This window comes from Pseudopipra pipra, chromosome 6 (genome assembly GCF_036250125.1).
Source record: "Pseudopipra pipra isolate bDixPip1 chromosome 6, bDixPip1.hap1, whole genome shotgun sequence".
NCBI classification, from domain to species: Eukaryota; Metazoa; Chordata; class Aves; order Passeriformes; family Pipridae; genus Pseudopipra; species Pseudopipra pipra.
The window spans coordinates 54246143-54259305 of NC_087554.1; the positions used below are offsets into that span (position 1 = coordinate 54246143).

At 43.8% G+C, this 13163-nt stretch overlaps 1 protein-coding gene across 1 annotated transcript in view; it reads left to right on the plus strand.

The window, feature by feature from the left end:
• DYNC1H1 (dynein cytoplasmic 1 heavy chain 1) overlaps positions 1-458 on the plus strand; it is a 44992-nt gene extending 44534 nt beyond the window's left edge. The window contains exon 78 of the mRNA XM_064659195.1: positions 75-458. Coding sequence (XP_064515265.1) covers positions 75-203 — 129 coding nt within the window. The 3' untranslated portion in view covers positions 204-458. The remainder of the gene's footprint in view (positions 1-74) is intronic.
• The last annotated feature ends 12705 nt before the right edge of the window (positions 459-13163 follow it).

Genomic DNA, 13163 nt, shown 5'->3' on the forward strand with positions numbered 1-13163 from the left:
TTATAGTGTTATAGAAACATCTTGCACACTTCAGCTGTCTTACACAACTGTTCTATGTTCATGTTTTTCCCCAGGTTACTTTACCAGTTTATCTGAACTTCACTCGTGCTGATCTGATTTTCACTGTTGACTTTGAAATAGCCACCAAGGAAGATCCACGCAGCTTCTATGAACGTGGTGTTGCAGTTCTCTGCACTGAGTGAACAAACTTGGTTTAACTGATTAATGCTGTAGTAATTGTCAGTCTTCTATATAGTGTTCACCTGTACTTTTGTAACCTGGGTAGATTGTCAGATGGATTTATATCAAGTTGGCTAGAAAGAAAGGGGGCGATGCATTGGAAAGCAGATAGGCTAGAGAGATTTCTTTGAAGGAAAATTGGATGAGATTTTTAGATGGTTATTGGTATATGTGCAATTTGATGGATTGTGTTATACTAAATAAAATATATAGCAAAACTCTTTGGTTCTGGAACTATATTCTTACAGTGATGGTTTTGGTCAGGAGAATCTGTACCTATTATTTTTTCAGAGAATAACAAGTTCCTGTTCAAGCTAACCTCCAGTAACAGAACCCTTGGAACATAAGTCTTTAGTGCAGTAAGACACAAAGTATGACATTATCTGCTGTGATAATTCATGCCATTGCATTAATTACTTACTTCAAGCAAGAGCCAGTTCATTGTATCTTGCCAAGATGATCAAGAAGCTGGAGCATCCTAAACAAAACTTTCTTGTCCTGTTGACCACAGAGCTTCCTCTTTCTAAAGCTGCTTTTATGGTCAAATGAGCCCCCAGATTCATGTCTCATTAAGCCCAGGAGGATGATATTAAATGCTTACACAAGGAGTTACAGTATTATTTCAGACTCTCACATGTGACCAAACTGTTACTAAATTAGGAGACCTGAGAGTTCCTGCTAATTGCTTGGGTTGATGTAATGGTTTGGGCATTCACTTACTTTTTCTGATCCTAAATTCATTGGCTAAGCATTTCTACCCTTCTGACCATCCTCTCAGAACAACTGTCCCCACTGACAGTGACTGATCAAGTGTGCAAAGATGCATGTGAAGAATGCAGGTGCACAGCTTTCCAGTCTCAAAATAGGGGAGCCCCTTCCTTCAGTAATTTCTCCAATACAAACAGTGACTTTCTGAACCTGCATCAACTCTAATGTTTTTTCTGTGATAAGTGATTCTACAGCACAGGCCTGTGCTGGGAGCAAAAATTATCTCTGCCTGCCTCATGTACTTGTTTTGGTCAATACCTGCTAGTTACTTAAACAGAGTTCTGCTGTCTGCCTGCTCCCCACTGTTTTGCATAGTTAATCACCATAGCTTGAACTGTCCTGACTGGTTTTGTTACCTTATAAAGAATGAATCCCAAACCAGTGCACCATGTAATCTTTGTCTGTGCCTATGGCTGTGAGGAAGAGAGATGGGAACTACATCCATCATCATCCAACACAACTTTTAACCATAATGTCCTTGTTTTTTTAAACCTCTATGAGATGCTTTCCTTTACAGCAGCAGAATATTAGTATCTGGAATTGTATCACTGCCTCCAGGATAATTTCAAATACATTGTACAGGAAGGAAGCAGACCTCCTCCTGCTTGCTGTGTGCTCTGGACACCAGTTGCTGTATGAAGTGTTTGCTTAAACCTTTATAAGATCTGGTTGTTGGCAGCTCAGCTGAATGTGCCTCTTTCTTTCAGCACCTGCTTTTTGTGAGTAGCTCAGCACCTGGGCTGTGGTACCAGCTTACAGCTACTATAAAACTCTTCCCACCTATTAGGAAATACTCAGGTGGTGATCAAGAGTGTCTCAGACAAGCCTAAAGTAGCTAGAGCTTCCCAAACTCTTCAGCTCTTTTATGTTACCTTTTGCATTAGTCCTGAATTAACAAAAGGTGCAATTTCAGTTCAGAAGTTAATCCACAGTTGGATTCTTATACTGAATAAGCAGATTACAAATATACTGTCCCATGTGGCTTATCCTTCAAATTGCTTCCCTCCTGATCCTGTATTATTTTTTCCTAGTGTGTTATTTATTTCAGCATGCTGTGTGAAACAACTGGTTTAAATGAAATCCTCTCTAGATGAGTTTAGGGTTCTTGGCTGCAGTTTGAAAGTCAGTTCAGTTTTATTTAGCCTGAGAGGAAGGGCTGGCAGCTGGTGGGGCTAATAGCTAGAACTTAAAATGACACAACAACAACCCAGACACAAGACTGAAGGGTATAGATCACAAGGTCATATTTTTCAAGCTTTTCAAAAGTCCTTATTCCAAAGAGAACTAGGGCCTAGTTGCAGTACACACAAATCTACAGTGCAAGGGGTTGTTTGGGTTTGGTTCAATTAACTTCATGGTTTTCACTGCACCAATCTTTGCCTCTAGGACAAGTCAAGGGGGAACCACAGTAGCTTGTCTTGGGGCAAAAGCCTCTGCATCTTACTGTTCAACCACTTTATTTCCAAACTCATTAAAAACCATTTCCAGCTGGGGGATAAGGATGACAAAAAAGTTGCTTTAATATAATAAATATGTAGCAAATATGCAGCTGTTACTGGAAGGGTGCAAGACTAGAACTGAAATAATATTTTGAATGGCTTGCTGTCTTATGAAAGAAACTGCAAATTAAAAATCTCTGCCAGTTGCACAGAACAAATGCTTTCACAAGTAGTTGGTACTGACATATATCATTACACTGTCATAGCTGTTAATTCCCCTTCCACATAAATGGACTACCCAGACTCTAAAGGTGATAAAAGAAATTACAATACAAGAGAGGGAGGTCAGAGATACAGTTTTTGCTGCCTAACCAGCCTCCCACCTGTGAGCACCACTTCTCAGCTCCTGAGTGATTATTCTCACTAAGCAAGAAGCTCTCACCTAATTCAGCTACTTCACATCATAAATGCTGATCTGGTAGGTGTATGAAGACTGTCTACCTAAAACATTGTTCAAATCGGGTAGGAACAGGTATTTAAATAGCAACGAGACAGTTTCTCCCCACTTGAAGGAGAAAATAAATGCTAAATTGCCATTAGCTGCAGTCAGTTCATCGTGGTGCAGTTCACTTGTTTGTAGTCAGACCGTTGTAGTCAGACAGTTCAGCAGCAGCTGCTGCCCTCCTCTGTAGGGGAGGTCAGACACACCAAGGGCCAAACACTGACAAAAAGGAGGTGTGGGATGAGCTATAGCTGTTGAAAGCTAATTCCAGCCATGGGGACATTCTTCCTTCCCTCCTCAACAGATCTTTGCCATGTTGGGTGAAAGTACACTGAAACTGAGCCAGTGCCTCCAGGTACTGCATACAGGAGTTGGGGCTGGTGCTCCAAGAGGCCCCAGCATGGCTGACACTCTGTGGATATACCTGTGCTAGTTTTCACTGGAATTGCCACATAACTTGTTTGATTCCATTTTTCAGGTGGATCTCAGAATTTACAGTGACAGTGCAGCTGCATTTGTAACAGGCTTGAGCCAGCTTGTTTAAAGCTTGTTCAGTTCAGGTACCCTCTGCAAAAGAAATCTCCACCAGGCTGATTCTTCAGAACAGTTTGTCCAGTTATTTATTCATCCCTCAGATTAAGTCACACGGAACTTCTTTCTTCTTAGTTTCTCAGTGCCACCCTCTGGAGTGGGAATTGCTTGTTTTCTTTTATTTAGGGGCTGCTTGGCCATTGTACCATCACAAGGAGCTGCTAGCAAGGTTTGTGGAGCACTGTCAGCTGGGCTTGCAATGAGCTCCAGGGAGGCTGAGGGGTTAATACTCATCAGAAAGGCATGGTCAGGTGTCAGCCTCTTGGGGGTAAATGTTTCTGTGGCTCCAGGCAGTTCAGGTGATTGCAACAGGAAGTCCTCTTGGCTAGGAAGATCCAGGGGTGCTTTCCAGTCATTTACTGTCTGAATTTCACTGACTGTTGGGCAGAGCCAGTCAGGAGAATTAGGGAAGGTCTCTCGATCATCTGAAGTATCAGCATCCTCCAAAGCCATTGCTTTTGGGGCACTGTTTGTCCATGGTAGGACTTCTATAATATTTGAAGAATTCAAGCTACAGTCAGAATGAACAGATGCATCTTCTGAATCGCCATCATAAGGATCTAAAAACTAAAATAAACATATCTAGATGTGGTGGATGCTTGTTTGTCCATAAAAAACAAACAAACAAACAAAACCAAAACATCAGAAGAGGCAACATACAGTGGACTTCAAAATCACTTTCAGGGATTCCCTAAGTCAGACCTACTGTGGAAGTTTTCCTGTTAATCCACACATTCCCACCTCTATTTTAAAATTTGGATGCTACACCAAGTCCAGGCTTCTGTGTAAAACCCAAAACCTACTTGTAACCACCTGGTGTCCTTTGCTTTCTTGAGTCCTCCAGCAAGTGGGCTAGGCATGACCTATTTAAGAGAAGTTAACATAGGTTTATAAGGCAACTTTCCATGAATTACTGATCAAAGAAAAACCAGAGTAGGTAAAAATCCTAAAGAGGAGGAAGCCAGATTTTACTGTCTTCCTAAAACACAGTAAAAAAAGTGTCTCAGCTTAACTTTTAAAGGTCTGATAAAGTTAGCCTAAAATAGAGTTATGGCAAGTCTTAACTGCACTTTAAATGTTGCTCTAAAGAGAGCAATGAGTAATTACATACCTCACCACCAGAAAAATAAACCAAAACAGCATTTAAATAATAGCAGTCAGGAAATAATGTAGAGTTTAAAGAGCTTCCCTCCCACTCAGGTCTCTTTTTGTTCTTTTACATATGGATGATTTGAAATTCTAAATAGTGCTTATAATCTGGGCCTATTAAAAAAAAAGTCATTCAGGGAGACTCCCTTTGGAAAGCAAACCACAGGTTTTCTGAAAGCAGTCACACAAAGAGAAAAAGAGTTCACAGCAGAGAAAGTGCTCTTTTAGAAGGATCCACCACAGCTGCTCAGAGAACACATTACCAGTCAGTGCTGTGCTGCTTCCAGTGGGAAGAGAGAGAACTGAGTACAGCTGAGGCAAAGCAGGGCTTGGGAATCTGGGCTCTTCATAACAGGAACTCAAAGGCTTTAGGAGGGGAGCTGAAGTCCAAGACCATTTGTGACTCTGTATTCTTGTGCTGGTTCAAGACCTGAGACATCCCCACAAAGCCCTTCTGCTTCTCCAAACAGCCCAGAAGGCCCTCAGTCCTGGCCTGGAACCTGCCTCAGCACCCTTGGTGGGAGCAACCAGGTCTTTGTTCAGGCTGGCACATGTGCCAGTCCCCCCTCCACCCTGCCCAGACAGACAGCTGGACTTCCAGCCTTGTTTCACCCAGGAGACCACAGACAACTCCAGCTTTACCCTGCGCTTTCCGGAAGGTGAAGTGGTGGCAGGTTCCTGGCAGGCAGCTTCTCTGAGTCACAGAGCACAGTGACTCACAAGGACCAACAGCAAACATCAATTCTGAAGACTTTTACCCACAAATTAATTATTTAGTTCTTCACTCCAGCATCAGGTCTTTTCTCATCAACACTAAACTTTCTGGTTTGACAGAACAACATTCAGTAAGTTACCAATATCCATAACCATCTACCACAGCAGCAGAGCTGCTCTCTTAATCTCCTCCAAAATGGACAGTCAGAAGGGAGAGATTCTCTAACCAGAGCTGTAGAAATCCTACTGGACCAGAGCTGCTTAAAGTTAACCATCAGGAACAACCCAGGTCAGCACTTCTTAGCATTTTGCTGCCTAAAACACTGTGTCTTTCCTGCCTCATCCTCCCAGAATCAGTTGTGCTAAAATTAGTAACAGCTGTAAGGAAAAGCCTGATGGAGAGGAGAGTGTAGGGTTTGGGGTTGTTGGGGTATTTTCTCCCTTTCCTTTTACACAAAACCAATAATGCCAAAACCATGCCTTAGACTCTCCCTACTGAAGGAAGAGCTGGACACCCATCAGGGAATCCCATCACCATCCAGACACTTCAATCAGTTCTTACCTCTGCCCTGGATTCAGACTCAGAGTCTGTGCTTGACTCCACTGTGCACTTCTGCTGCAGAGGAGGAAAGGAAAGAAATGCCACTCAGAGCAGAAGTTACTGCAGCTTCAGGTTGAAGCTGAAGTTCTGGTACAAACCATACATGCTGAGTTTCTACAAAGCTTTCCCATCTGAAGCCAGCTTGTCCTTCCAAATATCCCACAATTGCAGTGCTGATTGGGTTGCAGAAGTGAGACATAAGGAGAAAATAGAAGTCTTCCCCCTTCCACATCCCCAAAAACACAAAGGGAAGCAAACCAGAACATGTCTTGCATTTGCTAGGAACAGTTACTCCAGGTTTGTAAACAACTCTACAGAACAAATGGTAGTTTACACTGTGATTTTGTTTGTTCCTTTGCATTTGGTGGTCTTACATCTCAAAAATATAACTGCAGATAAATGACTAAAACATTCTCATTCTTGAAAGAGCTCTTCCTACAGAAACCCCCTATTTCCCAGGGTGTAGCAGAAGTGGAAGAGTTTCCTCCATCCCTCCCTTTTTGTGTCTTTGCAGGTGACACCATTTAAATTAATTCACCCCCACCTGTTCTTTTATAGCCCAGTGAGCTGCACCATCATGCAAATGGCAATGCAACAAACATTTTCTGAATGATATTTCAATAGGGAGGTAGAGAAGCAGCAATCAGAAAAGTTACCATGCATTTACATGCCAGTCTTTCCACGTAGTCTGGCCCTTTAACAGAATCCTCCTTTTCCTGAGCACCTACTAAAACAGGCAGAGAGTAGGAGAGCACATTAGAGAACACATTCCTGTAGGTAAATTGCCCAGACATGGGCAATTTTAGAAGGATCGCCTTTATCCTTGTTGGTCAGAGAAGTTGGTCAGTCCCTCACAGAGTCTGTGTTAAGTTCTCAACCAAAAGTAGCTTCTGTTTAAAAAGAAACAAGAAGCAGCCACTGTCTCTGACCACAACAATTACTTCATTCATTGGTCCTTCACGCAGCATGAGAAAAAAAATTATTTTTTTTAAAAAGAAGCTTATACTCTGTAAAGTGACTTTTTTTCCTTTTCTTTAAGGTACTACAAGTTTTCTGAACCCTCAAAGAGTTATTTGTACTCAAGACATCCAGCCAGACCAGGGAGGGATAAAGGCAAAGCTGTGCTACCAGCCAGCCGTCTATCCCAGTTGCCCCCCCCTCCCAAAATTTGGTCCCTATACACTCACTCCCCACCAGGGCTCTGTTGCAGGGGGCTCCCTTCCCTCCATACCCTCCATGGGCTGCCCAGCCCCACGCCTCTTCCTCCGCCGCTGCCTCTTCTCAGCCGAGGCCATCCTGGTGCCAGCACCTCCCTCCTCCAGATTTATAGGCCAGGCCTTGGCTGCCCCCACCCTCACAGGTGCCCTGATCAGCCTCCTCCACCTGGAGAACTGCCCCTTCCAAAAAGGTGGGAGAGAAACAAGGATAAACAAAGTCCTCCTGTGAAAGGAAGCACTTTGTGCCACTGCAGCTCCAGGCTGCTCTTCAGCAGAGCCGACTGCTCGGAGGCCTGCACTCCTCTGGTCATTACATTTCCGCGTGAGTATATATATATATATATATATATATATACAAAAAAAGCACCCGCATACACAGACATGCACATGCATCTACTTTGCGAGGCCAGGTGGCCAGAGAAGCAACACTCCCACTCCTGCCTCACTGATTTATTTTCTGCAGCCCCATTTACTTCACGTGACCCTCAGGCTGACAGAAGACAGTCCACAGTCAAAGGGAAACCCAGATCTCCCCCCCAGAGGCAGCCAGGGTATTCAAAGACGTTTCTCCCGCCATTTGCTGGAGCAGATGATCTCCCCTCTGTTGGAGGGACAGTTGTGGCTGGACACACAAAGCTTCCTAAGCGCCCCTCTTAATCACTTACAAATCACTTACGTGTGATTTGGATACTGCCACCCTTACCTGCCATTGCTCACTGAGAAAAGGAAAAACAACTCTGCCAGCAGCTTCTGTTTAAAAAGAAACAAGAAGCAGCCACTGTCTTTGACCACAACAATTACTTCATTCATTGGTCCTTCACACAGCATGAGAAAACAATTATTTTTTTAAAAAAGCAATAGCATTTTCTTAGACTTACTGGAGAACTACAAATCCAGTCCATTTTTCACAAAGAAGCAGATCTGATTCCACCTTTTTGAAGGCTGCATCTCCATTCCCTTTTCTTGTCACCCTTTTCATAGGAAATGAGGTACTATTTTTACTTTTTCCAAATCAAATTCCTTTTCTTCCCATTATTTCCTTCCTAGCTGGCTTTCTTGCATCTTTCTGCACAATGCAGAAGGTAATACTGTTCTAGATTAATTTTAAACTGAGTATAAAAACCTCAGTAAAACAAACATCTCATTCTGCAGCAATGTCACTCTGAAAAGGTACCAGGAACAAGTCCCTGTGACAGTGACAGTGACAGCAGCTGCACCAGGAGCAGCTCACAAACCCCACAAGCCTTCCAGCCCACTCCTGCCTCCAGCTGAGCTAGACCCTGTTGCTTACACCTCTTGCCTTCCCAGACACTTCCTTTTAATCTCCTTACCTTCTCTAACCAGATCAGGATCATCAGATGATTATTCCCCCTCTTCAGATTCTCCAACCATTTTCAAAACAAAAGATAGCAGGCAAAAGTCTTACTCAATATTCCTTCAACATCTCCCACCATGAAGGTGGGAGCTATGGAGCTCTATGCTATGCCTGCAGTACCAGCTAAACTGAATGAGAGCAAATGATCTTCATCCAAACATGTGGCTGGGAGTCTTTACTCCCACAAAAGACTGCCCCAAATTAGCTGCTTTACAGGCAACAGCTGTTAGCAACAAGGCCCAGGCTCCAGAGAATGGTTGGTCTGTGAGGGGTTTCAGATAAAATCATGACTGTGAAGGTGAGCACAGGGCAAGGCTCACACAGTGAACCTGCTGCCTGTGCCCATCTGGACAGGACTGGGCAGCAAACTTACGGGCGGACAATGGAGCAGAGCAATTTTAAAAGAGTTCTCCATGAATCCCACAGATCTTGAAGGCTTGACCTCTGTGGGTGAAGTGCATTCAAGCACCCAGGGCTGCAGTAGATCTAGATTCCTTAGACAGTTCACATGATTCCTCTGATGGAAAAGCAGCTGCCTCTTCACCATTTATTTCCATTGGTGTTTGAAAATCATTTTCCAGTTCCATGTAAATATCACTGTGGGACTCTGTAACTGGCAGGGCTGAGTTTCCAAGTGCAAGAGTAAGCTGCGGATCTTCTAAATTGGCTAACATCTCCCAAATCTGGCTCTGGCATGCTGTGCATCAGCAGAGGTTTAGCTCCTTTCTGACATTTGCTGCCAGTGACATTCTGGCTGCACCCTGAGCGAAGGGATCCCTCTTCTGAGCAACTATGGTGAGCACCTAAAAACTCAAATAAAAATACTCCAAATGAGTGAGGCAAGGTCTGTGCTGCCAGGTTCAGTTCCCACCAATGGGATCACCGAGAAGTGGTTGGGTGGGAGCTTTCCTGTAGATTTCCAGTGCACAGAACTGTCTGATAGAGCAAAGCAGGAATGCTGGAGAGCATTTTAGCAAGTAGAGCACAACCTCCATGGCACTGTGCCGGAGAGACCATCACCATTATAGTTTCAGAAATCACTCTACACATCTGCTAAACTAACTTATGTTTTGCAACAGAAGCTTGTCAACAGCTTTTTAAAAACTGTTGCAGGAAAACCAGTGGAACAGTACATGGAAAGGCCTCTCTTCGTGAAAAAAGAGGTTTTTTGCAAAGTCCAAAACTACTTTGGACTTTATTTTTTTGTCTGATACAGAAAGACAACAATATAATCTACAACCAGTCACAAATAGGTAAGAAAAAAACCGACATAGTGCAATACCCTTGGAAACCATACTTGTGCATTTTAAAGCCCTAAAAGAGAACCCTGCACAGTGTGAAGATAAACACCCTCTGCCTCACACCCTCTTCTTCCTCATCAAAACAGCACCTTGGTACAAAAGAATGCACTTCTCTGTCTCCTTTTCACATCACTGCTGCTGTGGGCACTGAACATTCCTCTGATACATCCACTCCTGCTTGGACCAGTCCTGCTCAGGATGGCTTTATTCACCAGTTCTTCCCAATTACACAATTTGCTACAAGAAAATCCAGTATTTGTCTGAAATCACTTTTCATTGTCCCAGTATGACTTATTCAGATGTTTCCTAGGTAAGGTTTTCTTGGTTGAAAATGAAGAACATTTAAAGACGATCACTGCATAACAAAGTATTAGAAATGTACAGCTCTGACACTCAGGTCACTCTTTCTTCAGGGCACCCTCACTCAGGCAACTCATGATAAAAGTTTTATTTATGCATAAGCAGAAGACCCTCTGAAATGATCTATTGCCAAGCCCTCTGTTGTCAAATTAAGACCTCCAAATACAAACTAAGAATATAATAGACTGAACACTTCATAGTTAGTAGTAAATGAATGCAAAAGACCTGAAAAACCCCTTCCCTGGGGAGACACATGATTGGCCATGAATGCCTTAAGTGTTTATGTGTTTATGTAAGTGTTAATGTGTTTATAGCACATTCTAGATGCTTTTTTGTTTCAAAAACAAATACAGTTCCCCCCCACATTCACCACAGCACAGAATTTACATTTGTATTTTTTCTGTTCCTTTTCTTGTTACATTTGGAAACCCATCTGCTTCAATTGACTGTTGCAATTTCCAGGACAATGAAAGCCATTTTTCCCTTTTGCTGCCATCCAAAATTCAGACTGTACAGCACACGGTGGTGTCAGAGACTGAAATGTTTGATGATTTATGCATTCTAGGAGACTTTTGCAGGCTTTTGACTTGCATTTCGGATGGACAGTTGGGCCCATCCCTCCCTCCAGTAAAGAGCCAAGTTTGCAGGCTTTTGATTTGCATTATACCTCTGATGAGCAATCCAGCCCCTCCCTCCCTCCAGTGCTGAAGGTGTGAAGCCCTGAAAAGGCAAGAGCCGAGCTTGCAGGCTTTTGACTGTTGCACTGTACCTCTGATGGGCAATTGAAGGTGTCGGGCCCTGAAGGGGCAGGACCTTTGATGGCCCATAGGAGCTCATCCCCCCCCTCTGCCAGTCGGGAAAAGGGTGGGAACCAGGCCAGACACAGTAGCTCTTGCGCAGGGCCCAGGGAGAGGTTGGAGGCTCGAGGCATGGCCCGTGACACTGACCATGGATATGATAATTCATAACTTCTTGGCATGTGGGGGCTTCCCTCCTTCACCCCCAGCAGATCAAGGCCACCACTTCAACTGACAGACATGGAAGCTGCAACTACCAAGTGTCATCGCTGGACCCCATTGGCGGTGACTGTAGACATCTCTCCACTCTCAGCTTTTCTCTCCCTTACTCTTATCCTGCCTTTCTCTCCCCTATGCATTTTCTCCCCCCCCAAAGGTTATCTCTATGCCACGTTGTTATATGACAACACAGAAATGCTAGTGTGCCTGTTGATACAGAACTGTTAAAACAAACCTTGCCAGTATATGTTTTCAGACACCGATTATTCAGTGTCGTTTCACTCTAATCCACCCCAAGGGAATTATTGATAAAAACCTGGGTTACCCCCCTCCCTTTTCCTGGGGCGGGTCATAACAGGTGGTGGGAGCCTTTCGCTACAGCAACAGGGGCACCAGCACTTCAGCTCCTAAGGCTCAAAAATCCAGAACACTTATGGAGTGGGGTTTCTTCCAGAGAGAGGAGCATAATCAAGTACTTCTGAATCCAGCATCCAAGCTGTGCCAAGTGTTACTGTAATCACATATTCAGAGTGCTTGGCTCCACTGTCCTGCAGCTCAAATAGGGAGAAGCATTTTACTATCAGTACATAACCCTTTGCTGAACTTTGTTTTGTCAGCAGAAATGACCCTGTGGGCCCCAAACAGCACTGGCTGTACCATGAACCTCTCTGTAGGGTCAAAGAACCTGAAGAGAAGTGGTTACTAGGGCACCCAGCCTTTCCAGAACTCCACTGTGGTGCTCTGCAACACTTCCATCTACTGTTAAAACAGTACAAAATGTGAGAAACAAAGACCATGAACTGCTACAACAGGTAGCTGAGCAAGAGAACTTCTGGTAACAGTGTCCCTACTTCCTAAAATGCATTTCAGCAAAAAGATGGGAAATGAGGGGAGCTCTGCACCCTGTGCCGAAGCAAAAGCCACTGTCATTCATGTCCTTTGTGCAAATTCTATGGTCTGGCTGCTCAGTCTAACTCAGAAAATTACTCAAAACACCAATACATTCTCAGGGCAAGAAATACTGGAGATAACCTTCAAGTTTCACCTGAATTCTTCTCCAACCAGTAACTTAGTTTTCAAGGGAGGTAAAGACTTGAGCCATCAATTCACTGACCAAGTGAAAAACTGTCTTTAGGATCTTTTGTCACTGTAAATTTTAAATCCCAGAGTACTAATTGGAAGATATTTTCACCATTTTTTAAAACATCATGAAAGATCTCGTAAAATAGAGTTTAGTCACAAGTCACACATACTTTAAAATCCACCTGCTTCATTTTGGTACATTACTACTGAATCACAATTTTTGACAGCTAGGCCTTGAAGCAATTGCCTAAAGGAGGCTGACATCAGCCCTCCCAGTGGTTTTCAGCATTGGAGCATCACCCCAGTGGAAGCGCTTTCCTCCTGATCATCCCTTCCATCATCCATGCACCAAACTGCAAGTCACTGCTGGTGCACACATGGAACTCTGCAACTCCACCTGCTGCCCCTGGTTTGGTGTTGTGTTTGTTACTATGGCACCATTCATTGCTATGTCAAGAGGTGGTAATGGAACACATGAAGGGCATCTCACCCCGGCTGTGCTGCAAAAACAGAACGAACAAACAGCTCCTGATGTACAGGGACACTCAAGTTCAAGCACACCTCTCCCAGCCCCCAGGAGAGGTATGGGGAACATCTCCTGCCTCACTGCCCGAGAAAATTATATGCGTGTTCTGACAGTGCTTAAGGACTTTCACTGACAGGGCAAGCAGCAGCCTCTTCTGCACTTCATAACCATAATTGGGATTTTGGGCATTTCATGTCATGACACACAGTGTGAGGTGTGGAAGACAAATACCTCACCTGTAGTTACATGTGCCTTCAGTCACCTGGAGCTGAACGTGCTGT